This window comes from Phaethon lepturus, unplaced genomic scaffold (assembly GCF_000687285.1).
Source record: "Phaethon lepturus isolate BGI_N335 unplaced genomic scaffold, ASM68728v1 scaffold14261, whole genome shotgun sequence".
NCBI lineage: Eukaryota > Metazoa > Chordata > Aves > Phaethontiformes > Phaethontidae > Phaethon > Phaethon lepturus.
The window spans coordinates 65,557-92,652 of record NW_010519932.1 but is presented as its reverse complement, the minus strand read 5'-3'; the positions used below and the strand labels follow the sequence as shown (position 1 = coordinate 92,652).

The 27,096-nt window shown below is 40.6% G+C and overlaps 1 protein-coding gene across 1 annotated transcript in view; it reads right to left on the bottom strand.

Moving 5' to 3' along the window:
- Positions 1-880: 880 nt before the first annotated feature.
- Positions 881-27,096, bottom strand: part of MET (MET proto-oncogene, receptor tyrosine kinase) — a 72,483-nt gene continuing 46,267 nt past the window's right edge. The window contains exons 11-21 of the mRNA XM_010297215.1: positions 22,921-23,139; positions 17,036-17,182; positions 14,717-14,873; positions 13,789-13,929; positions 11,134-11,364; positions 7,507-7,587; positions 6,714-6,895; positions 4,981-5,090; positions 2,278-2,443; positions 1,233-1,369; positions 881-1,091 (exon numbers count right to left, since the gene is read on the bottom strand). Coding sequence (XP_010295517.1) covers positions 881-1,091; positions 1,233-1,369; positions 2,278-2,443; positions 4,981-5,090; positions 6,714-6,895; positions 7,507-7,587; positions 11,134-11,364; positions 13,789-13,929; positions 14,717-14,873; positions 17,036-17,182; positions 22,921-23,139 — 1,782 coding nt within the window. The remainder of the gene's footprint in view (positions 1,092-1,232; positions 1,370-2,277; positions 2,444-4,980; positions 5,091-6,713; positions 6,896-7,506; positions 7,588-11,133; positions 11,365-13,788; positions 13,930-14,716; positions 14,874-17,035; positions 17,183-22,920; positions 23,140-27,096) is intronic.

The following is a 27,096-nucleotide window of genomic DNA, read 5'->3' as shown; positions in this document are numbered from 1 at the left end:
GCTGCCCATATTACTACATCCCAGGGGTTAGCCTGGCATTTAATATGGATGCCTTCAAATTTTTATTCTCCGAGAGAGATTAATTCTTTATTGAAAGAGATGGAGGCTTTGCATTTTTCAGCAAGGGGTCTATCGATATAGGCTGTTTGACTCAAAGAAGTGGTTGAATGTTGGAATAAAGTTGACACTAGGAATGCTTTAAGCTAGGTGATTTTCCCTTCCTTTTGGGTACTGTCTGACTACACCAGAGGACTGGCAAGGCTGACATACTTATTTTACTGCACACCATTTTTTGATGTTGATTTCTGTTAAGACATTTCATGAGGCTGGCTGTCTTGGCTGCCTGTGTTCTAAGAACCCTTGTTGATGTAGTGCAAAAATTGAAAGTTTGGACTGTGCGGGAGGTAAACACATTTTAAACGCTTATAACTCTCATTATTTGTCTTAGCCTTTTGTGTGAAAACCATTTCTGCACTGCTCATTATCCTAAAGTATGTGCAACAGTAATAGTCATCCCAGCCGTACAGATTGGTATTCTACTTTCTCCTTCATGGCATTAATGATGAATCTTTGTTCTTGTGTCTGAGCACACGTTAATGAGAGCTAGTGGGAATGAGCTCTGGATGGGAGTACACAACATTTCCATTTGGTAAATTGATGCAGTTGTCCAAATACTCAGAAATTACTGTGATGGTTTATAGAATCCCATAGCCTTAAACAATATGATTTCATGTCCTTGTACTAGTGCAACTTGGGCAACAACATAAACATGTGCAACAGTGTTCTCACAAAGACCGGGCAGTAAAAACTAGTGGACAAAATGTTTTGCTTTTTGTTCATACAACTAAGAATGGATTTTCCTCTATTTCAGACATACCCGTCATGTGTCAATGTCCATGTCTGTGTTGTCTTGTGATGATAAAAGAGAAGGGTAGGGAGCAATGCACTTCACGTTGACATAAGTAGCATTGACATGAACGTAGTGTTCCCCAATAAAAGTGGAGAAGATTGTTGATATTTTTGAAACAAGTTCAGAAAATGCTGGGCGCATCTCAGGTTTTGGATGCCAGCACTTCAGCATCACTTCATACCTGCCATTCAAATAAAAGAAATGTTCAATTATGAAATCATGTAAAAAGGAAAAAATCAGCCCTCTTTTCTCCCACAGCCTCACTTACTATAATATCAGAATCAGCAGCATTTGCAGAAGGCTTTGCAAACTATTTACTTACAGTGGATCAGGGCAGTATTCAGGTTGTAGCAGCCTTCTTCCTTGTAGTAAGTAAACAGTTATATCGAAAGAATTTACATCAGGATAAGGTGGTGCCCCTCTTGTCATAAGTTCCCATAACAGCACACCAAAGGACCACTAAGAAAACAAAGAAATAAATAATAAGTTATAGGGTTGGAGGGCTTTACATTCCAGTTTTAGAAGATGGTTTGACAGATTTAAGCATTCAGATGCATGGATTTTCCCTTTGAAAAGTTATTTTACTGCATTCAGCTTTCTTTTAAGTGGGCTAATAAATGCTGTAGGGACTTGAGGAGCCACTTAAATTAGAGCCAGAGAAACTCAACTAAGTAAATGAAAGAAAATAAAAGCCTATAGGCCTGCTACTTAGCTGGTAAAAATTGGCAGACCTCTTTTGAGGTTAATGGAGCTCTGCCAATTTTTACATGAGCTGATGATCTGACTAACCCTGTATAAATACATACTGAAGAGAATATACGTGGTGAAAATTCTATGCATCACAGGCTAATTTGAAACTGGATTGAAAGAAGAGCTAAAATACAAAATGATCCAGCCAACTAATGACTTCATCTTATAATTTTTTTCTTCATAAATGGACAGGTAATGCTTGAGATTGCTGTAGGCAGTCAGTAAGTATTTATAAAGCAAGTAAAGTCTTTTTGAGAACTATTAAATTTTACGAGTCTCAAAGTTAACCTGTTTTGTCAAGCTTTCCAGAGCCCCTCCTATAGCAGGCTTCAGCTCCAACTTGGCTTCTTGGAATGTCCTTAGTTTCCCTTGGAGTGGGATGAAACTCCTAATTCTTTCCTGAGCAGTAACAGATAATCAGGTCAACAACTTGTTGCTTTGTGATTGGGACAAATACCCTTTCTGGATGTAGAAACAGTCTCTTCTTCTTACATGAACTAAAGTTAGATTCAAATATAAGTTTGGGTTTGGAGTTACGCTATTCATTAAATACTAGAGAGATGCCTCAGGCAACATAAGAGAAATTAATAGGTGATACAAGCATGTTTGTACATTACCACATCTGACTTTGTTGTGAACTTCTGAGTTTGTAAACTTTCTAAAGCCATCCATTTCACTGGCAGTTTAGCTCCTGTTTTATTGTGCACACTGTAGTATTCTTTATCATAGACATCTCTAGCAAGACCAAAATCAGCAACCTTGACAGTGAATTTTTCATCCAACCTAGAGAAATGACAAAAAGTATTATCTGCAACTGAGCAGGCGAGATTTACAGTGATGGTGGATTATAATGAGTGACTTGCATTTTTGAGACTGTGACTTTGGAAGGCAGTACTTTATCTTGGATCTATTAACTAATATAACAGTGAAACAAAAAGTGCATCAAAGTATATTTGACACCCATTTAATACAGTGAACGAACTCAGGAAATTACTGATATTGTTTTGATAATATAATTTGAATTACAGTTCTTTTAAAACAATTGCTCTGTATAAAAAGATTTTTGCTAATAGCCTGTACATCCTCATTGAGTGCTACATCATTTCTTCCACAGCTGCTGCTTCTTCCGTATCCGTAGAAACCTCTCATTTTTCTTTCCAAGTGAAGGCATCATCTTCCCTATTCAGTTTTGATAAGGAAGGACCCATCATTATCTCGGTTTCTGCCTGTATATAATAATGTAGTCCTGTAACTAAGGATGTGTTTGGTGTCTGTACTGGGAAAGAATGGTGGCATAAGGAAAGTTCTGCTGAGGCTACAGCTCAGTCACACCAGAAGATCTCCCTAGCTTTGCTCCTCCTAAGCTTGGTGTTTGTCCTGGTATGTGGTATCATTGTCAGAAAACAGATAGAGCATGGGTGTTGGCATGCTTAAGCCTATTCTTCATTGTATGTGCAGACCTCGCCACAGCAAACACCTGCTTTTGGGTTTCTCTACAGAATCACACAGTCACAAAATAGGTGAGGTTGGAATGGACGTCTGAAGATCATCTAGTTCACTACCACCGCCCCGCTCAAAGCGGGCTCAGCTACTACAGGTTCTCCAGGATCATGACCAGTTGGATTTTGAATATCTGCAAGCATGGAGGCTCCACAACCTCTCTGGGCGACCTGTGCCAGTGTTCAGTAATCCTTGCAATAAAAGCATTTTGTCCTATGTTTAAATGCAATCTTCTCTATTTCAGTTTGTGCCCACTGCCTCTTGGCCTGTCCCGGGGCACCACTAAGAAGAATCCAGCTTCATCTTCTTTGCTCTACCATATAAGGTATTTATACACATGGATAAGACCCCCTGAGTCTTCTCCAGGCTAAACAATCCTGTCTCTCGCAACATCTACATATGGCATTTTCCTGCCTTGAATTTATGAGGTTTCTGTCTGGACAACTCTCTGGTCTGTTGAAGTCCCTCTGAATAGCACACAACCATCTGCTGGATTTAGTGATGTAATAATTAAACCAATACCAATGAAGGGCATAAGAGGGAACTTCGATGAGTCAACGGGGGACAGTTTATGCCATAGCAGTTTCCTGCATGCCTTCCAGGATAGTGTAATAGAGTCAAGAATCCACAGGGACTGCATTTACATCCTGGCTTCCTTTCTGATGGAAATCACGTTTGTGGCAGGGGCTGTGCTTCTGAGTGCTGGATTGCATATTGCCACTGGGGAATGCAGGTCTTCAACCCTACATCCTCCTCTCATGGGCAGCAGATCTTCAGGCTCTGAAGTGCTCAGCCATATAGAAGTACAAAAGCAGCCACTCAGCAATGTGAGACCTCCTGATAGCTGTTCCCTCCTCACCCAAGGAAGAGACAGTAGGCCAGAGGGAATGTCCTCTTGCCACTATTTGGACTTTGATTAGATCAACCAGGACTTTTATCTAGTAACCCAATTCCTGTCTTCTTAGGAAACCTGAAAATCATGTTGCTTGTGGTTTTTTTCTCCCTTAAAAAACAGCATCTGGAAGAAAACATTCTTTTTCAGAGGCTGTTCGGCAGCACGAGTGTGCACCCTTTGAAAAAAGAATAAGAAATCCAATGTCACAGGTGAATAACCATTTTGCAGCCAGAGTTCCAGATTATGACATACTAAAAATAAACTCTAACATTTAATCCTGTATCTCATTAATTCACAACATAGGTGATGAATCAGCATAATAGTATCGGCAACTCCTGTATCAGTCTTTGTGTGAACTGAACTGTCTGACTACGCAGGCACTAGTAAGATTCTTCGCATGCTCTGATTTTTGAATGTTAATTGGTGTGTGCAGCTGAGCCAAAGTAAGCTCATACTCATGTAATGAAAGGTTACTGTCAAGAGGTCTCACTGGTGTTTCTTTGTGTTCCTGTTTTTCTCACAAAGTTCCCCTGTGTTCCTCTCCCTCCTGCTAGGTGCGGCAGCAGAGACGTGCTGCTTCTGAAGAGGTTGGGTGGAAGCACAGCAAGTTGAGACAACAGCAGTTTAACTTCCCTTAGGAGATGCCTTTTAAACTCTCTAACCAATGATTTTGAGAGGCTACACTTTCACCTCAGCTTTTCTTATTTCCCACACTCAAAAAAAGCTTGTGTCTAAGAAGTAAGCCCTTAGCAAGCTGAGTAGCTCATCAGTATGCAAGACAAACATCAGTACAATTATGGAACAATGAAAAAAACATCCTCTTTTGACTAAAAAAGCAGAATCCTGGAAACTTTCATTTATCTCATCTCACTGTCTTCCACAGAAGAGTGTGATAACGTGGCTGGAATTAGATGTTTGTACTTACATACAGTTTCTTGCTGCCAAGTCTCTATGGACAAACTTTTTGCTTGCAAGGTATTTCATCCCTTTTGCAACCTGAAGGCCAAATCCAATTAAATCTTTTACTGTTGGGTTCTGTAAAATACAAACATTTGTGATACAATGAATGCAGAAGCCCAAGGATCAGACTCTTTTTTGCTGTGACTCTCAGTTTTTGACACACCTATCTTGCCACCAGAATGATCAAGACATTGGTTACTACAAGTACCATACTACAAGTTGGTGCTTGTAGTAAAACTGGCATTAAGTTTAGGTCAAGTTCGTACCTCCAGTGAGGAAACACACTTTAAGAACTCAAAAAAGCTGACAAGACTCCAGAAAAGTGGCGTTTGCAGCAGAAGCAGCATGACCTGGGCTGGGAAGTGGAATGGTATGCTGAAACCTCAGCATCACAGCTGATACACAAAATTCACATTTGTGAACTTAGAGTAATAGCATGTAACTCACGAGAAGGTGCTAACTATGAACTTGGAGCTCATCAGCTGGAAATGACCAAGAAAGGAGAGAGTCCTATTTGGGGCAAAATAAGTGCAAGCTATCATCAGCATGATGCCATGGAAAAGGCAAACAAGTCCTTAGCAGTTGCCAGAGGATTTTCCACAAAGATTGGTAACTCTTTCTGCTGGTCTACAAGATGAGACCTTACTGAAAATGTTAACTATCAAAATAAGTATAAACATAAACCTGTTTCTGTAATTCTTTTCTCCAAAAACATGACTTGTTATGTAATATTAAGGTCCCACAGATTTTTGTGTTGTTGACATTGCTCCATGTAATATTTTTTCCGTGGAACAATCTTGTTCAACTGTGCTCATTATTCTATTTATTTCAGGAAGGACCACAGCACTATTTACAGACAAGGTCTCTGGTGCCTGTAGAATGAAAGAAGCTCAAAAGGGAAGAGGTCCCTGCCTCAGAAAGCTTAACTCCCCCAACGGTTTGTTGAAATGCGTGTTTTGTTTTTTTTTTAAATTGTAGTGGCTATTGGTGGTTGCCATAGAGGCAGAGGCAAAATCCTATTGGCTCAGAAGTCACTTTATATTGTCCTAGCACTGTGAAACAGGTGAAATATTGCAGTAGAAAGTGGGCTTACACCACCTGAGGCAAGACCTGTGGTCTCATACTTGAGAGAAAGCAATGAGGGACATTTGAGAAACCTGCAGTCTTTCAATGGAAACGGGGAAAATCACTGATAACAGGGGACTCATATTTTGTATAACAATTGCTGTTTTTCTTTCTTAAGATAAGGAGAAAAAATATTGATAATAACGGGACTGTGACACTAGCTGGACATGAAGATCCCTTACCTAGGAGTTGGGAGAGCAGATGGTGAGGACTGGCACAGCTGTGCTGAAGTCAACAGAGATATGCCAGTTTAAACCAGCAGATGGTTGGGCCCCTTGACTTAAATCTCATAAACACATTTGTTTATGAAGAGGCTTATGGATGGGAAATGAGAAATACTTATTGCTGATAATTTCTGGGAAACATTCTAGTGAGGAATTTGAGGGGGAAGGGAAGGAGTGGCAGCACTGTGGTCGGGCTCGGTGCCAGCCTGAGCAAGTGCTAAAGGTTAAGGTGCAGTAACAGCAGCAAGTTATAGACATAATGTAATTATCAGAGCTTGTAACCTGTGGTGTTGGAGCAAGGCGTGGCTAGACTTGCACTACCGTTTGGTAGACCTCACCATGTACTTACATGAGTCTCATTCCTAATGAAGTTTCGAAGATCTCCATGTTTCATATATGGAAGAATGACTAAGGGAGATCCTTCATTGGGCAAACAGATTCCCAGGAGTGACAGAACATTGGGATGAGTGAAATCTTTCATGATGATTCCTTCTTTCAGAAACTGAGCTACTTCTTCTAGGTCTGTAATCCCTGATAAATCCAGTAATAAAACGAATTAATTAAAAGAAACCCAAACAAACTACAGTTCATTTCTGTACAGCACGTCATTGCACAACGAAGTGATAATGAGAAGCTCCCCACCTCCCACATTACAACTTGGTTATGTGCATTGGTTTTCTTACAATAATCAAATGCATTTTGTTGGTGATTTTAATTCCGTTTCTCCTTTTCTTACTATGAATTATTTAGAATTTAATAACCACACTTGAGTAAAGCCTTTAATAAATGTTGTTATAGTCTCTTCCTGTTTTTCCAGCAGCTTTGCCCACTCTTTAGCAATTTAACTTCTAAAGCCAAATCTTCAGTAGTCAGTAGATTAAAAAATGACACTGCTCTTCCCTTATTTTCCTGGGTCTTTTTCTTTGTAGAGGAAATATGTAGGCATTTCATTTGATCTACAAATATATACCAATGCCTCGTGGTATTGTATCTGAAGTCATTGGAATTGCTCCAGAGATAAATCTGATCCAGATGCAACTAAGAATCTTTATTTGTGAAAGTATACTTCACTGTAATTAATTAATTCACCCTGATTATCTTTGGAATTATGGTAATGTCTCACTACTAAACATGAAACTCACTGTTCAGTGACTTCACAGCACAATGAATTTTCCTGCCATCGTTATCCAGCAATGTCCCATGGTACACACACCCAAAATGTCCTGTGTAAAAAATGAGCAAGATTAGCTTTAATAAGTAAAATTAGCTTTCTGGTATTTTCCACGGGGTAGCAATTATACTTTAAGAAAGTGATCACACTCTGTTTCTGTCCAATTCCCAACACTTGTAATGTATACTTCATAACTTACACACAAAACTACCATTACATAAAACCATCATTACATAAAATGAAAACTCTATTTGCAGCATAATTGATATTTCTTGACCTAGATGGAGAGTATAATAATGACAAGGCTGGCGCCACAACTGCTTCATGTTGTTGTAATGACTATGCTCACAAAAACCATGTCAGCCCATTCCCACCAGACTCTCCTGCGAGATATACGTCAAAGGAGGGTGCTGGAAGGCACAAGGGAGCAGTTAGCAGCTGACATGACCACTGGATCGATGGTTCCCAGTGGTCTGCAAGCCCATGCTAAGTGGTCCACTGGATTGCACAGCCTTGATGCACCTTCAGTGGAAAGTTGCATAAGAAGGGTCACTGTGGGCTTACAGTCTCTCAGGTCTCGATATTCCATGGAAAATGTTGAGTGTTAAAAGTGGTGTGTTGGCCATGAACAGCTTGGGAGTTGCTCTACTGATCACAGATTGACCACATCACTAGGCAGTAGTCTATGCTCTCTGCTATGGGCTAGTTCTGAGTGCAAAATGTCACTAAAAGATGATGAGCAAAATTTGCTGCCTTTCTCATAGTTTAAGCAGTGAAATAAACTGCCAGGGACACAGAAATCCTTCCTGATCCTGTGCTTTCCTGCCAAGCAAATGGGGTAGTCTACAGAAACCTACTATAGGGAAACCTACAATGAGAAGTCAGGTTGACCTGTTTGGGAAACAGAGAGTGACCACATCAGTGGGCAAGGGAGGAGCTACCAATGTTATCTATCTGGCCTTTGACATGGTCCCCCACAACGTCCTTCTCTCTAAATTGGAGAGAGATGGATTTGATGGGGGACTGCTGGGTGGATGAGGAAATTGTTGGATGGTCACATCCAGAAGCTAGTGGTCAATGGCTCAATGTCCAGTTGAAGATCAGTGATGAGTGGTGTCCCTCAGGGGTCCGTACCGGGACAGTACTGTTTAATAACTTCGTCAATGACATAGTGTGATCAAGCACATCCTCAGCAAGTTTGCAGATGACACCAAGCTAAGTGGTGCAATTGACACACCTGAGGACGGGATGCCATCCAGAGGGACCTGGACAAGCTCGAGGAATGAGCCTGTGTGAACCTCATGAGGTTCAACAAGGCCAAGTGCAGGGTCCTGCACCTGCCTCAGGGCAGCCCCTGGTATCAGTACAGGCTGGGGGGTGAAGGGATTGAGAGCAGCCCTGCTGAGAAGGACTTGGGGGTACTGGGGGATGAAAAGCTGGACATGAGCTGGCAAAGTGTGCTCACAGCCCAGAAGGCCAACCATCTCCTGGGCTGCATCCAAAGCAGCGTGGCCAGCAGGTCAAGGGAGGTGATTCTGCCCCTCTACTCCGATCTGCTGAGACCCCACCTGGAGTCTTGCATCCAGCTCTGGAGCCCTCAGCACAGGGAAGACATGGACCTGTTGGAGAGGGTCCAGAAGAGAACCACAGAAATGATTCGAGGGATGGAACACCTCTCCTCTGAGGACAGGCTGGGATAGTTGGGGTTGTTGAGCCTGGAGAAGAGAAGGCTCCGGAGAGACCTGATTGCAGCCTTTCAGCACTTAAAGGGGGCTTCTAAGAAAGATGTGGACAGACTTTTTAGGAGGGCCTGTTGCGACAGGACAAAGGGTAATGGTTTTAAAGTAAAAGAGGGCAGATTTAGACTAGATCTAAGGAAGAAATTTTTCACAATGAGGGTGGTGAAGCACTGGCACAGGTTGCCCAGGCAGGTGGTAGATGCCTCATGCCTGGAAACATTCCAGGTCAGGTTGGACGTGGCTCTGAGCTACCTGATCTAGTTGAAGATGTCCCTTCTCATTGCAGGGGTGTTGGACTAGATGACCCTTAAAGGTCCCTTCCAACCCAAACATTCTGTGATTCTATGAACTTTCAGCTCCAGGCACATGCATTAGTTTATCCAAATCAAGTTATGTACATATAATGGTGGCTTTCCTTCACAGATGTACTATTTAGTGGACACTTTTAAAATAATAATATTTGCTGTTAGAAAGCAAAATAGTTTTTTGTCAAGTGTGAGTTCTGCAGAGAACAAGACAATCTGATTAATTCTACTAGGTTCCAGTCATAAGCGCTGGTCAGAGCCCAGTTGGCTTTGCATTTGGCTTGGGTTGAAATTAATACAAAGTTTGTTTTATAAAAGCAACTAAAATCCCACAAGACCACAGATTGTTTGGAGCCTGGGCACAAATCCTAATGCTTGCATTGGGTGTGTCTAAAATATTTTTGGGTTTGGCCCATTTCTAGTTATAGAGGAGAAAATTAAAAAAGGTTAATTATGTCGGTGTCATTCCTGATATTTTTCAACATTTAAAAATGGGAAAATAGTTGGACCTTTCTGAAACAAGAAAGAAGAGAAAAAGGTCCACCCTTGCTTTTGGGATGATGAGGTGTAATACATGGAAGGGAAACACACTGACGGATTTGTGGCTATTTGCCTGCAAAAGAGGCATTATGAATATCCTTTATAGCCAAATTTTTGTCAGTATTCTGATACTCAACAAGAGACCTCTCATGTATGATCTGCAGAAGTACTGAAAATCCAGTTTCTACTTGTGTTATTAATAGGTACTCAATAGTACAGAGTTTAATATAGGCCCCTGACAGAAATACTGGCTTGGGCTATGAAAGAAGGAGGGAACCTGCTTATGGAGATGTAGAGGACTAGGAGTGATGGGAGAAATTCAGAAAAATAGGGGACTTGCTATATCAGGGACAAAAATGAGAGGAAGTGAATCATTACTGCAGCTGGGATGAGGGATGAATGAGGGAGAACAGCAAGCCTTTGGCAGGAGGAAACAAACAGTGAATTCCTCAGAGCTGGAGTGAAAAGGAGTGTGTGCATTTCACCTGGCCCATGGGGACTTCTACTGAATGCACTAAAGACTGCAGGAGTCATCTGTGTCATGTAGCAATCTTGCCAGCTCTCTGAGTTTAAGGCCGCTGGTGCCCCTACCTCAGCATCCCCTACCATTTAGGTGTGTGCCTTATGTTTGCGCTATATTCTGCGGCAGCCTTACTCCTGCACCACAGCCTCATGGCTCAGAAGCCCTGACTGAGCTCTTCTGTAGCCTGGAAAAGGGTGAGGGTGAGTCAGCTGAGGGGGAACCAGCAAGTCTCCAAATTCAAAGGAGCCCTATTAATTGGCAGACTCCTTCCTCCCTCTGGTGTCTTCTCCAACTGATCAAATGCACAACCCTCCATCTGACTTCAAAGGAGAGCCCCTTGGTACCCTCTTGATTCGATGCATGGGATGCAGTGTTGTGAGAGGTAAAAAGCTTGAAAAGCCTCCGTGTAGACTTCTTATTCAGAATGGTTTATAATGAATGGGTGTGCAAAAAGAATAGCAGTTTGCAAGGTTAAGAGTTGCAGTACCCACCTCTTCCTATCACTTCGCTGAAGTGCACAATCAGGCTGTCAGCACCAATAACCACGTGCTGCACTTCTTTGACCAGGTCGGGATTTAAGGCGCTGATGTCAATGTGGACATTAGTTTGGAGAAGTGGACTGGCTAAATCTGAGTCTCCGCTAGACAGAATTGGGGAGAGGTCAGAGTGGGGATACTGGGCAGGTCTGCACGATCCATTCTGAGACATGCTTGGAAATTGATCTGCAACATGAACAGAAACTGTTATAATCCTTTCAGACTTCTCCTTGGAAAATGAAGAGTTTTATTTCATCAGTAAGCTTATCTTAAGGTTTGAGTTTATCAGTTTGGAAGTTGCTTGGCTTTGCAGAAGTTTTGGTCACAAAGGGAAAATGAAAATATGCATTGCTAATCTGCCAAACTCCAGGAAAACCCTGTCACTAGAAATTTATGCTTGTCTCGGTGCTACTTTTATAAAAGTAAATGGCAGAACTTCCACTTTTCTGAGGGGACGGAATGAAGCCTTGTCACTTCTTGCCAAGTGTAGGTTACAGCATTTCTAGTAATTGAGAGTAAAAAGAGTAAAATGAAAAAATGACAGCGATATGGGAGGAGGAAGTAGTGAACAATTAAAGACATAAAACCTCTTATTATTGTCATGTTCTAATTTGGTAAGGAACTTTACATTTCTTGAAGGTTTCCAAACTGCTGGTGACTAGCTATATTTATCCAATGGTAAATATTCAACCAGGGAAATGCCTAGAGGTGATTCATATCCTGTAACTGCTGAAGATAATACAGTTGGTACTACTCATGAAAATAACATGAGCCAGCTGATTTAAAATAGCAGAAATTAAAATGTTTCTGTCAAGCAAGGAGTATTTATCTGAGAAAATTATTTTTGTCAACAGCATATTGTTCAGTTATTTTAAACTGCTTTTGTTGAAAAGATTATTTTTCTAGTATTTTGTGTAATAGAATCAAAGACTAAGTTTAATTTACACCAGTTTCAGTCTGGAATGATTCCAGTGGAGTCAACGAGCAGAATTTAGCCCAAGGTCAAAAAGAAAAAAAGGGAATAAATTTAACAACAGAAATTATCAGATATTTTATCACAATGAGTAAAAGATGTTGTACAGACATGCTTTATTATATTTATGTATAAAACTTTGGAAATTTTCATATAGCGCTGTTATCACTCTAGGTGCTGAGAAAAACTCGGTGCTGCCCTATCTAGAAGCAAAAATACAAACTCTTACATTTACAAAGCCACGTTTATTTCACCAAGGGCAAATATCTATTTAATAATCATGGTAAAATACTCTAGCCATGGCTGCAAAATAATTTTTACAGCTACTACAAGTAAATCTTTCTAATGTTTTTCTAATGTTCCTGTCATTTTATTCTTTGACAGTAATTGACGTAAACATCCCAAAGGAACATTAAGAGAACGCACCTCCTTCTTGAGTGTGCTCTTTGCTGTGCTTTGCCAGCACTCAGTGGCCCCAGGACCACTGCAGATTTACCTTCCACCAAGGATCTTTGCATAGTTTGGTCTCATGTACCACTTTCCCTTCTAACCAGTGGCACAGGTTTTCCTTTTCCTTTGGGAATCTTTCAATCAAGAAACTTCCTGTGCGAGCTGGCGGCAGCAATTAAAGAATCATAAAGGAAGCTGGGAACAGGGCTGGCTCTCAAACAGCTCCACGACTGGGGATTACAAAGGTGGAATAAGGCTTTGGAGTGATTTCTATTGAGTTGTATATGGCAGCACCTGAAATAGTACAAGACTATGTCTATACCAAGACTAACGAATATCTGTGATATCTCAAATATCATAATATGGTAACTCCTAATAGTTAAAGACTCCTTAATGGTAATCACAGAACATGGTCTCCACGTGTATTAAAGGACATGTTCAGACTAAAGTGGTATGATAAATGCAGCAGAGTGCTCTTCTGGAGAATACTCACTCTGAAATGGTATTCTGGGGCACAAAAATTTATTCAGCACAGGGTTATTCTTCCCTCATGCCCACAGGCCTGAATATGAACAGCATGTTTTCTGAGATCGGCATCTCAGCACGCAACTCGTCCACTCAACTTGTCACAGTTTTCACATTCCTTTAGCTTGATTTTTAAAATCAACATTTTTGCATCATACAATATGTCATGTTATAGGAGAGGCACAAACAGACAAAAGAATATCAGTTTACAAAACTCCATGTCCCATGTTGGGCTGGCAGAACTGCTTTATAACGACTGAGACACACTAAACCTACAGCCACTCGATGCTATCCTTAAAATCACTTTTTTCAGAGTTGATTTGCGCATGGTGTGGTGAACCTCATGATAACACAAAATCATTATATCCACTAGCTCCTAATAAATTGAGGAGCATACTTACAGAGAGTTTTTCCTAATAGTATTTTATATATTCCTCTAACCTGAGTAAAAGTAAAAATCCTTTGCACCTTAATCTTGGGAAGCACCTGAGAAGCTCAGTTAGCAAGCCTGTGAACACAAGAAAGTCCCAAACAATGCAGACACAGACAAACGAGGTGAGAAACTGAAATTGAGATATTGATCAAAATAGCTATCATCTGAAGACATATGAAAAGTAAGATGTATAAAACGTCATCTGTACAGATTCATAATAGAGGTGTACCTTCTAGGAAAGTTGATCTGTAGTCTACAGATTCGCTTGAAACCATTTCTGTCGTTGGACTGACACTCCTTGCACTCACCAGCCTGTCCAGGTGAGGAGTGTGCACTCTGCCATCGTAGCGCACTAGGTCGCTTCCCAGATCTGAAGTGGGAGGAGAAAGAAATATTAGAAAACCCTTATGTTTACTGTCTGCCAACATCCATGTAGGTACTTATTTAAGTTTAGATGTTCAGCTCTGCTGGGAAGAGGGTTAGGTTGTTGCTGAAGCAGATATGTGCAGGACCTAAACTTGAGCTATTCATACAGCACAAGGTTTGCTGTAACTTGTGTTGAAGCACCACTCTTGGCCACAGTGGAAGATCCAAGAGAGCTTCGAAGTTTCATGATCTGATTGTGATCCTGCCTCAGAACAAGACCTGGTTATACACCAGCTCCCCTCCTCCTCCCCTCTTGTGTAGTGCGGCAGTTCCCACTGGAAGGAAGTCCAGACGTGGGGGCCTGAGAGGAGGCACTCTCTGACCAAGTTCCTGATTTGGGTGAACAGGACACCAGGACAGAGCAGCACTCTGTGTCTTGCACAACTTAGGCACAGCCTGGAGAACTACAAGGCAACTGGATGAAGCTGAAGTACTCGTGACTCCACACATGTCATTTACTCATCCCCACTTCCAAGGCTGACTGGGGAAGAGAATTTACTAAGTTTTCCTAAATAGCTCAGAGTTCCTCCGAAATCCTTCTCCTTTAGGCATAGTGTGGCCCTTCACCCAGCTCAGGCAAGAGCCAGGGCCAAAATGCAACTCAACATTGGACTAGATTGTGAAACCTCTGCTGACAGGTTACAACAGGACATTGCATGGCAGTTAAGAAAAGCATAAACTGATGTCAGTTTTTAAAACCTGAGGTATAATAACAGAATTATTTGATGGACCTTTAATTTGTTTCTTCTTCCTTCTCCAGAGGAAAAACACCAAAAAGATAAAAATTAAAACTGATGTTGAAACAACTCCAGCAATTAGTCCTGTGAAATTCTGATCTTGCTGGATCAGCACTTTTCCGATAACTGTTGACAAAACTTCTTGTTTCCACTGAAAAAAAACCAAAGAAAAAAAATAGTGTGATGATCTCAAAAGACAAGAAGTACATTATTAGTACTAAAGTATAAGCTGATCTGTCCCATCTGTATTAAATCTTGATTTTGTGATGCTGTACTGTGATAAGACACTGGGAGTGGATCAACTGTTATATTGGTGTATGTGAAAGCAGATCTACATTTTTATGATTCATTACATGCCTTCAAGAGCTCTGGTAGTGACACAGCTATGTGTGTGCTACATCACACACATAGCACGCACTTACACACACATTCTGGATAACACGGTCCTGCTGCTACCAGATGTTAATTCAAAATGCTAAATTCAAACTTTTACTCAAATGGTGCATGGAAATGTATGGGCCTGTGGATATATGAGCTGAGATGTACTTTAAAAAAATAGTCCAAATGTCTTTAATATGTGTCCTTTTGGCATAAATATGTTGTAACATCAAACTCTCTCTCTGTTGACAGCATGTCTGCATTTTAGTTCCCAAGGTCACGTGAGCCTGTCCCTTGCCAGCTTCTAGCTTGTCGACAGCTTAAAGAAACAAAACAAAACAACCCCCAAAATCAACAACCAAACAAACACCAAGCAGCTAACAGAGAAAAACTGTTTTAGGTCACACAGCACTAGCTCAGTCAGTTGGAATGCATTTGGCGATCTTTTCTCTTCCTCCTGTGGAATTCATTCCTCTGGGTACTGTAATGATGGATTTGCCCGTCAAAAGAGCAAATTTTCTTCTTTGCTGGGCAGACTGCAATTTCTGAGGCTCCTTGCCAGTAAACAAGCAGAAACCTCATTTAACCCCTTTATGTTGTATTCTTTTCTATATATGAAATGCATGTCACGCATATCTATTTCTTAGAGGTTAAGGAAATATCACATAGTAGAACTGTTTGAATATAGTGCCAGTTCCACCTGCATATGTAAAAATATGAACAGGTACAGAATACAACATGTACACAAGTATCATATGAAACTAGGCATTTACAGGTCCAGGAAACAGATACACCAAAAGGAGAGCTGCATCTAATCTTATAGTTTGCCTGATACATCTGAGAAATTTAATTTGTACTTTTTGAAATAAATGAATATTAAAATAGATTAGTATTTACTGTATTAATAAAGCAAATTAGTTAATGCTAATCCCTGGAAACAATGAAGGTCAGGTTGGACGGGGCTCTGAGCAACCCAATCTAGTTGAAGATGTCCCTGCTCATTGCAGGGGGGTTGGACTAGATGACCTTTAAAGGGGCCTTCCAACCCAAAGATTCTATGATTCTATGATTCCTATTTACTTAGATCACAGTAGCACGTATCATTCACAGCCCAGGATCCTCCTGAGTTGAATGCCATAAAGCCATAGAAAAAATAGATCATCCCTGCTCCAAAGAGCTTACATAGACTTTGATCTTAATCATGCTTACATGACTGGCAATGTCTCCACTGTTTTCAGTGAATCAGAGTCCATGATCAGCAAATTTCATAGTTTAAAGGTAAACCCATTCCGCTGTGATTTTCCTTTTTTTATATTTAAAAAATATAAAAGGATACTGAAAAATTTATGTCTTATTCTATGAATCAGTAGGTCAAAACTGTCTACAATTTAAATTTGCAGTAGCACTCTGAATGATTCCAGTGAGTCCACCTTTAGAGCAATAGTGGAACTCAAACATTTGTCCTAAGTGTCTGCATCTTACAAAATAAATTTAAATGCAATTATAAAAAGCAGACAAAAAATTGTTTCAAAAAGGAACTGATCCTTTCAATTGCAGCAGAATTTTTTGATGAAAAAAGGGCTTGTGATCGCCAAAGTAAACCTACTCCATTTTAGCTTCCTGTTCTTCCCCATATGTTTCCTCTTGTATTTGGATTAATAACTATCATTTTATTTCTGTGTTTAGTTGAGGTCCTACTTTGTGCCTAAGAAAGTACAGAAAGTCTCAGTACAAACAGGTAGTAACAACAATGATGATAATATTTCTTTTGAAATAGTCAATATTATTTGAATTTCCATCCCAAACAAACATGGATAGAGATATCTCTGTAAACACAGGCTTAGGCTTAAATTTAAAATTTATAGGTTCAATAGTGATGTTGGGATTGATAATAAAAATGGCATTAATATCTCATGTGTGATGTAGCTGCCTCACCTCTATATTTAGCTCGCTGTTGGATTTCAGGAGATCGCTGGGAACTGTACACAGAATTGATTCCGACTGCAGAAGGAGGTTTTCACAGCTTTTATTTCCAACTTTTAGCACCTCTCCTTTAACAGCTTCTGAATCAATATAATTTCCCTTGGAAAAAAAAAATCAATTTCATATTACATAACCATCTCATAAAAGTTAAGGAGAAGTCCTTTTATTACCTTGGAAAATGTTTTTAATGGAAAAAAAATTGTGAAATAAAAGACTAATCCAAATTTACAGTGCTGTGTCAATATGCATGTGTCAGTTTTTTTATGTACATGGCAGTTTGACAGACAGGCCAGAGGGGGATGGTAAAGTTTATGGATAAAATCTGCTGTCACTAATACTCACACAGCACACAGACTTCTAAAAATGTAAATGTCCGAGGGATAAATCCTGTTGGTCCTGTTTAGAATTTTGCATAATTTGCACAAGAAAGGAGTGACCCTGTTGTTTATACAGAATGGGCATTATATTATCCACAAACTAAAGGCATTGCAAACATTTTGTTTTGCAAGTGGTTATGGTAGCAGGAGCGAAGCTTTCAAAAAGAACTAATTAATTATCATCATAAAAATGCACAAATCTGTTAAAATCATGTTCCACGGACCAAAAAGGAACAAACCCTGGTAAAGATGACAGCATGAAAAGTACATTCCCAACTCAGAAAACCTGCTTTCACATCCCAGACTTGGATGAAATATTATTCCTTCTGGTATTGTGATGGTAGTGTCCAAAGGCCAAGTTCAGGATCTTTTGTGCTCAGGAGTGCATCAGTATTTAAGAAGCTGCCCTGCCCTGTGTATAGCCCAGCTTGAGATGAAAGAACAGGCATATTAAGCGGGAGTAAAAGGGGAGAAGGGAGGATGGGGAGTAACGCTAATACAGGCTGTTTATGTGGGCTGGGTCTGGGAGTTTTTCACAAGGGAGGAAGGTATCATGGCTGACACTGCTATGGGGCCTCACATACTGTAAAGAAAACAAGAATCTCATTCTGAGGGGCAAAAAAAAATCTTACTTTGGATTATGTTTTGGGTCTGCTGCAGTATCAGACTGAACCCTGGGAAAATGCTAATAAAAATATAGGAGAGCCAGTTTAACATCCTATTTTGACTGGCCAAGGCACATCCCAGGTGAGTGCTTTTTAATTGCTAGCCAAAAAAAGTTTGTTTTGCACTCTATCTTCTGTCTGCTTGGAGCCATTTGGTTTGGTGTTAATTAAGTACATATTCAATGGGCCAAGGAGCATGTGATTGCTTATTGCTTATTAGTATGGAGACTTGCTGCAGATTGTGAGCCATTAATGTTCAAGTCTTTGCTTTGACTGATGTACCTCAAAAGACTTGAATTTGAGTCTTCCATCTTCAGGATAAATATATTATCTTGGAGACAGTGGGTGAGTAGCCTCTTTTTCTTCTATACCAAATCTTAGGATTTTTCTCCACCAAAACTAATGCTTAACCAAAGGAAAAAAAAATCATACTGACATTTCCTAAGGTGGTCCTTAGCTAGTTACAATGAAGATAGTATTTTTTATTTACTACTGTTAGCATTACATTGCCATTAATATATTACAGTTTCAAATATATTTACTACCTCAATATATAAAGACTTTCAGAACTCTTTCAGCAGTAGTTTTGCTCTTCTAAGGACCACAAAGTTTGCCTGTGATTTTAAGAAAAGGAGGAATCTGACTCCTGTGAGAACTGGGAAACAATATTTCCTATTTAAAATGTGTATTACCCCCTCCTTGCTGAGCAATGCCCTTGCACACAAGCTGGATAAGCTCACTACTGGACTCAATAGCCGTTGCAAACCAATCTGACTGATAGACCAACTATCTCACAACTTTAGAGAGTTAAGAGTAATGTGGGTGAAAGTCTAGAAGCAGGAGAAGGACCACAAACCAAGGTGTGGAAATTTTGAGATCAGTGTCAGAAGAATTTTTGAGGTTCCTAAGCTGAGCAGGTTGACTTGGGAAGAATAAAGTTTCCACTTCAGTTTGCTCAGAAATACCAGGGTTTCCATATTGCACTCTTTTGGACCAGATATTGAAAGAAACATAATTGTCTATGCAATGTAGAAGAAGATTGAAAATAGAGTGACCTATAAATAGACAAGAAGAGTTGCTTAGGATTGTCTCATAAAGACTGTGTTGCACTGGCTTAGGAATAGAAGAGGCAATAATAAATCTTGTCCTACTCGGAGTTTTAGGACAGATGTGCCAGAGAACAGCCAAGATGTGATGTGTAACATGAAATGACAACTGTGCTACTTATTTCTCTAGTGGAAGATTTATATTTATAAATACTCTTTAGTCACTTAGCAGCCCATTCCTAGGCCTCCTCTGGAAGCATGCAGAGAGTCCACACACTGGCTCGGTGCTGAAGAACAACCCCAGACCGGGCCAGGCCTCTGGGCGGACTGAGGTGGCAAGCCATTTCTTTCCTTATTTATTTGTTGTTCTTTTTTTTTTTTTTCACAGCTAGGACACACTGGGCTGTCAGTAGGCCAGCTTGCAGGTCTGGGTCGGTGGCTCCTGCGGGAGGTAGCAAGTAGACTGTTCTCTTCAGCAGACTCTGGTCTTCAGTCATCCCCAACAGCAAAACACCAGAATTTCTCCTGCCCCGAGAGCTTCCCATGTTGGCAGGAAATGGGAACACTTCTGAAGTGGTATCTTCATGGTGTTGAAGCAGAGAAGTGCCTCAAGCCACTCTGCCATGGCCTCTCTGACTGGGGCATGGTGGGCACTGAGAGACTTCAAAGAGCCACATACTTGGCAGAGAAAGACAGTGATGATGTGGGACCTTGTGAGGCTCAGTAGTCTGGAAGACGAAAGGGCTGGCACTGAAGACAAGAAGGGCTGGCATTCACGGTACACAGCACTCTGACTGTGTTTTAGATAGAAGACTTAATGTTTTCTTGTGTGTAACATTTTCTTACAAAAACATCTTATGGTCATCAGGGGAGACCAAACAGAACCTTTCAATTGGTACCCACTGTCATTTGACGAAAGCCAAATATGTCACACTAGATTAGTTTGATTGAAAAACTTGTGATAAAAGCCCCCTCCACCCCTCTGAAACTAATTAAGAAAAAGATAAAAGAACTTTGGTTTGGTAGAACAGACTGTTCACTGAAGCAAGCTGCCATTTAATTTCATGCTGAGCTTGCTTAATTACTGCACAAAATATGACCATGAGGCACGTAAACTTGTGTGTGTGTATTTTTGAATGCGGGTACAGGGCGAGGGAAAAGTGTTGCCAATATGGCTTGTAATGATCTTTTGGCTCCTGACTATAATTTCTGAAAGTCACCTCACTGTTTTGATAGAAGCATCCCGCTATAACTAATTCTATTTAGAGGAAGATGTTAAATTGGTGCTTGTTCGTGCTTTGTTCTAGGAAACCAGCTTTCACTAATGTTATTCTCCAGCTTGTTGCCAGGAAATAGCCAGGGCTTTAGGCTTAGGTAGACATCTGCCTTGGGTGCCATGACTACAACTGACATCAATACTACAAAATTGTGACTTTGGTTAGTTGTCAGTGGGGCAGTCCTCAGCCATCCTTTCTCATCTGAATGGCTTCTTCACAGCAACAAACAGCACTAGAGACTTCTCCTTCAGGGAGAATAAAAGATTCAAGGGTAAAAGAAAGAGAAGAGTTAAAAAAACAACTAATTTTTAACCATCAGTCTCTGGAAAGATTACAGAAGATGAAGTCCTCAAGGAAGCATTTCCAGGCAGAGGAAGGACAAGAACGTGACTGGGAACAGCCAGCACAGGTTTCCCAAGGGCAGATTTTGCCTGAGCAGCCTGATTGCCTTCTATGCAGAGATGACTGACTCTGTAGATGAAGGGAGAGCACTGGACAATGTATACCTTGATTTTAGCAAGGTTTGCAACACAATCTCTCCCAGCAATGAAAACAAATTGGGATGATATGGAATGGATGAATGGACTATAAGGTGAGTGAAAAACTGACTGACCATCAGCTCAAATCTTAGAAGTCAAGTGGCATTCATCAATGGCTGATACTGGGACCAATACTGGACTTAGGAATTGACAACTTTATTGACAAACTGGACAAAGGGACAGGATGCACTGTCCTTGCACTTTCAGATGACATCAAGTTTAGGAAAATGACCGATATACTAAACCACAAGGTGAAACGAGGCAGCAGTGTGCCATTGTAGTGATGAAGGCCTAGCACATACGTTAGCAGTAGAAAAGCCAGTAGATTGAAGTCATCTCCTCTGCTCAGCATTTGTGAGGTCACACCTGGAGAATTGTGTCGAGTTTTGAACGACACAGAACAAAAGAGATACCAACAAACTGGATGAAGTACAGCAGAGGGCCGCTGAGCTAGGAAGGGAGCTGAAGCGCAGGATGCACAATGCAAGGCTAGTGGAGCTGGGTTTTTTAAAGCTGTAAAACTCATCTAGACAAGGCCACAGGCAACCTGACCTAATTTATAACTTAACCCTGTTTTAAGCAAGGGAGTTAGACTACAAAGACCTCCAGAGGTTCCTTCTAATCTAAGTTAGTCTATGATTCTTCTCATATTAGTCTCCTTTCCAATTGGTTGATATGCATGACCTGGAAATTACTGGAAAACACTGCTGTCACTGCACAGAGGCACTGAGGCATGCAGCAGCTATGTATTCCCAGCTCTCCGTTGACCCGCACACCAGAACTCTTTCTAGCGTTTCTCTGTAACTGAACAAAAGAATTGCTCTGTATTGAGGAAGGAGTGATTGTACAGCCAGGAGTTCCAAGTAGAAAAACAAACCAAAACAATAAAAATCAGACCAATTATTCTTTGGAATTTGCCCCCAAAACACTTTGTGGAGACAGATCAATATTCAGAAAGTTTGACTAGAACTCAGTGTGGCTGACAGAAGCTCTGAAATAACCCCCTCTGATTCCCTGCAGCTCAGAAGCTGGCCCACTGGACCATCTTGGAGTCAAAAGCCTCAGGGCTTCAAGATTTCATGACTGTCATAGGGGAAAAGAGTTTTGGCTTACAGAGCTATGGAGGAGCTGCCAAAAGACATGACCCCCTGATTCTTTTCCATAAAGCATTTTGAATAGATTAAATTCTATATGAATTATAGATATTCTGTATAAATTACATGTACATAATAATAAATTTTCATAAACATTCATTGTAAATTAGAAATAAATGTATTTATATTGTTTCTGTTTGATACTCTAACTTAGAAAAGCACTAGATTTCAAGAAATCAGACTCTCACAAAATGGGTATAACTTTCTCCGCAGCACTGTAGTAGAGAGCAGCCTGCACCTGTGAGGGCCCTGAATTCCTAAGAGATGTTTCTCAGTGCCGTGTAGGCTATTCTCAATGCTCTTTTAAGAGGCACTCAGCATCAACTTTGCATTTTTCATGGATCCGTAAATATTTAGGCTACGGTGGTGACTGATCCTCATGAGTGACTTTGTGCACAGGCCAGAGTTTCCCTCAGCTCTAGAGAGCCAAAGCCACTAGGCCACTTTCTAAAGGCAACTCCAGGTCTTTCGTGCGGAAAGACACAAAACCATGTGACAGTTAGAGCCGGGACTTGCGCACAAACCACGCACTTCAGGTTCTGGGCTGCTGGCCATGTGTAATCCTGAACCGGTGACGCAGCTCATTGCAATCAGAAGTTGATGCAGCGTGGTCCTCCCACGAGAATGAGCAAAGCCCCTTTCCCACCCCACCTGATGCCAACAACCACCCTGGTATATATCTTTTTCAGCTCTGCATCTTTTAAGTTGTGACAGCTGGGGGCTCAGGTGAATGATGTGTGCTTGCAAATAATTGAAAAACTTATTTCTACACTTCTTACCTTAATTTCCAGAATGTTTTGGTTGCCTCTTGAGATGAACACTGGCTTTTCAAAATGCTTAAATATAGGATTATTTACATAATCAAAATCAAAGTACAAAGAGCTGACACCATCAAAAATAAAGAACACTTTGGTTATAAAAGGTGGTTGGAGATTGAAGGCTTTCAGTGAAGGAGTTGTACAGCAGATTATCTCTGAGCTTGAGCGGTGGCTACATGCCTATAAGAAAGAAAGAAAGAGGTAATTGCAGCAAGTACGTGCATAGGAAGTCACTGATGAACGTAACTGTTCTTTAACAATACACATACATTGAAAAAATAAACACCAGGGATCTTGTTCTTCGTTAACCAAAGCAAAATCGCCATCAGTGCTACACAGCGTTTATTTAGAACTGAGAGAAAAGTATAAAAACTTTGTGTCAATGGTGTTTGCACTCTTGTTGAGGAAATGTTCAAGTAAACAAGCTTCCTGGCCTGATTGTTCACAGCACTTTTAAAGTAAATATTTTGCAGATAATTAATGGAAAATTATTTCCAAAGCCAAGGACCATCAGGAGGCTAGCCCGATGTACTGAGCAGCCATAATTCAGCTTACCAGCCTATGTCAGAGTGACTGCCACATGGATTTTTCTTCCTTTTCACTACTAAAGCAATAGCAAGGGAGCAGAGGAGAAGGTAAAAACAGGGCCAATGAATCTGAATGAAATAGCAGAAGACAGAAGTAAAGCACCGTTTACCCACAGCGTAGCTAAATTGCTATGTTTCCAGAAAGGCATTATGGACTCTGTGAGGAAGTGCTTTAAAGCCAAAGCCACCGTGGGATTCTGGTGGAAAGCTCAGCAAAGTGTGTTTTCTGTCTAAAAATGTATGTGTAATGCCCCTGATGTGCAGCATTTGGTGCTTAGGTGCACAGTGTCATGCAAGTCCCTGCTGGGACTGTTGACTGTGGGATGTGCTTCACCCTGTATCTCAGACCAGCGAGGATGAGGTGTTTGCCCCTCACTGCAGTGCAGGAGCTGCGTGACAGCAGGCATGAAGCCACAATTGCCCCTCGCTCTGCCGTTATTCCTTGTGAGGGCCTGCTCTAGAGGTGCCTCTTGGTGCACCCCACACTCCAGAAGACCTACCAGAGCATGCTTTGTGCTGTAGGGGTGTGATCCAGGCTGAAATGTCTGGCCAGGGTGCTTCGCTCTATCCCATCTGCCTTGACACAGAGCTCGTGAGGCAGACAAGACAGACCCAAGTCCTTCCTAAAAGGATTGCTGTGTTGCAAGCAAGGACTGAGGGGATTTGCAGGCAGCTGAGTTTAGGCAGTTTGTAGGGATAAGATGGATCCTTGCAGATGGGATTCATCCAGCCTGCATCCAGTCACCTGTGTTGGAGTTAGCTGTCTAAACTGCCTTTATAGTCAACAGAGGGCAACAGGCTCACCTAGAGTCGGATTCATCCGATCCATTTTAAACAACAGCTTTAATGAGATTAACGGTGCTCTTAGAAGGGTCAACTTCTCTCTCTTGACTGTGAAGGTTTCTACATGACTAATTCGATTATAATGTCAACAGCACATCTACAAGCATCGATGGGAGGCACGGTGGGTGCTGGGCAGCGTCATGCAAACCGCAGAGTGGCTTGTTTGCGATTGTATCGTATAGTCCCTTCTCTGTGCCTTCCTTTCATGCTGCCTACCGTGGATATGGTTGAAGGACTTCTGGCACAAACAGAGTTGCTTCAGCTCCACAGAAGTACTTCTCTTCCAACTGTATAAACCTTCTATAAGTAGTTCCCTGTACACTGTGCCCTGACAGCAAAGATTACACTTTTTTTTATTTAATATAAATAGAGTGGCTGACATGTGCCCCGGTAAGAATGGGGCTTAACTCTAGTCATCATAAATCTTACATTTCTTCTACAAGAAACTTCCCTGGAAAACCAGAAAACCAACAATGCCATTGAATACCTTTGCACTTCTAGAGAAGGCCAAAAAATACTTTTTTTTCTGTTTTGTTTTTCAAATTAATTTGGTCCTCATTATAAAATGCTGCCTGAAGGAGCTGTGAAATTAGTTTACATTTGTCTCTAATATGCTAAATTAATGCAATATAATTTTGCTGTTTCAAATCAGTGACATAACTTTTCAAGCTATATCAGTTATATACTCACATTAGCTTGAAAAGTGGGATTAAATTAGCTATCTACAAATCAGCACTCTTTTTATCACTGCAGCAATTCAGGTTTCTGTGCATAATACTGTGAAATCTTGAATCTGCCAAGGGAAACATTTTCAAGGCTCTGAAACCAAGCCCTAGAATTTTGAGAGCTCTACTACAAGGGTAACATGTCTGTGAGCTGTGAGTTCAGCACTCAGTTAAATAACTTGGTGAAGCTTTCAGTGATGCGAATGGGACATTGCACCCATATAACTAACAGCCCATTTAGATTCTTAGCACAAACACAGAAATATTTGTGCATCCCCCATGACAACAAGGTAAACTGTGGGACACAAGACAAGGTAGAATTTCGCTCCATTTGCTTATGGTATTAGATTGTTCTTCCTCTTGTTATACACCATTGACTATATCTCAGGCTTTGTTATATCACATGGATCTAGAAATTAATTTGAATCAGTGTGGTAATAATAATATGCATCATTAGTATAATGGATGATCAAGCCATACTTTTCCATGATACATGAATATTCGTAAAGCTATCTATCATATTGTGTCGATTCTAAAAAGGGATTACTAAAATATATATAATTATAAAACCAAATATGTCCCAGGTAATCATTATATTTTTTATTAATGTAAATTCATTAGGCTTTTTATCTACTGTATAGTAGTGATGTCCCTTAAATGAATAGCAGTGGTATTCATAACTTTGTTTGTGGCTATCTATTAGAATCAGATACTTTACTTTATCAGGCTGGTCTCTGAAGAGGAAGCTTTCAGAAAATGATAAAAATCTAATAATACTCTTTGGAGGGGATGCAATGTGACTGATTGGTAAGGTCAAGAAAAATCTTATTTGCAGTGCCCTTATTGGTACATGATTTGACATGACATTTTTACCTTGAAATTGGTTTTAGCAATTGAAGAATATGAAGGTTTAGTTTTCAAGAAATATTGGATTGAAGATCTATAAGAAAAAAACCCTAATTCAATCTATTGCCTTCTCAATTAAGATACTGCCTATCACCCAGCACCTTTAACTTTTATTTAATTAGGCTTTAAAGTACATTCACTTTAAAAGCTAAGCCTACATTCTTCTTGTGACTATAATCTACATCTGAAGACAATAAGGAAGAAAAGATGTAAAAATTATGGAGCATTTCACAAGCATAAGTAAATACTATACCCCAAAGGGAATAATAATCCATTGCACAATGCATATGACTCATCACTTAAAGGTATGTATTCTTGCTTCATTTGTAAAATATGACCAATGAGGCAATTAATTCAAACCTGACCTACAGAATCTGAACTTTGGTGCCCAATTCAATTTTTTTTCATCTGATAGAACAACAGGAAACATATGAGGGAGGTTCTCTGAACTCCAGAGGTCTCCCAGCAGCTGACCCAGATAAGAGAGGGGCAGTTGGATGTGTATTACAGGATCTGTAGCAGTCAGAAGGGAGAAAAAGGCCAATTTGTCCTTTCACAAAAAGTAAACTTTTGGAGTTCCAGAGAGGAATGAAAGACGAATGAGGTTAAAGACAGACTGGGAGACTCTCCAACTGTCTTTGCCAAAGGATCATTTCTCAATAGAAAGGGATGAGAATTCAGGCCCAACTTGAGGAAAGCCCACTCAGAAGGCTTTTCTGAGTAGGTGAGAAACTGAGCAATGACACTCAAGCAGGGTATCTTGAAGATTTTGCAGAGAACTCATTGCCTTTTGCTATCAATTCAGGTAGTACAATGAATGACCCTAATGGATCAGTAGCATTTTTATTTCAGTTGTCTTCTTGGATGAAGGCGTGGGAGATGATACTTCCATTCTATCAATCAGATCATTGGACAAGAAGGTAGAGTAAAACCTCTCTTGCTTCTGGGTCTGAGCGCCACCCCTTTGCAAAACACGACCAATACTGACTGGGAGTCTAAATTCCTCCCTGGGCTCGATGTACCTGTTAGCACCACATCCCTGGCACCCCAAAGATTTCACAACATGGGCTTTTCCC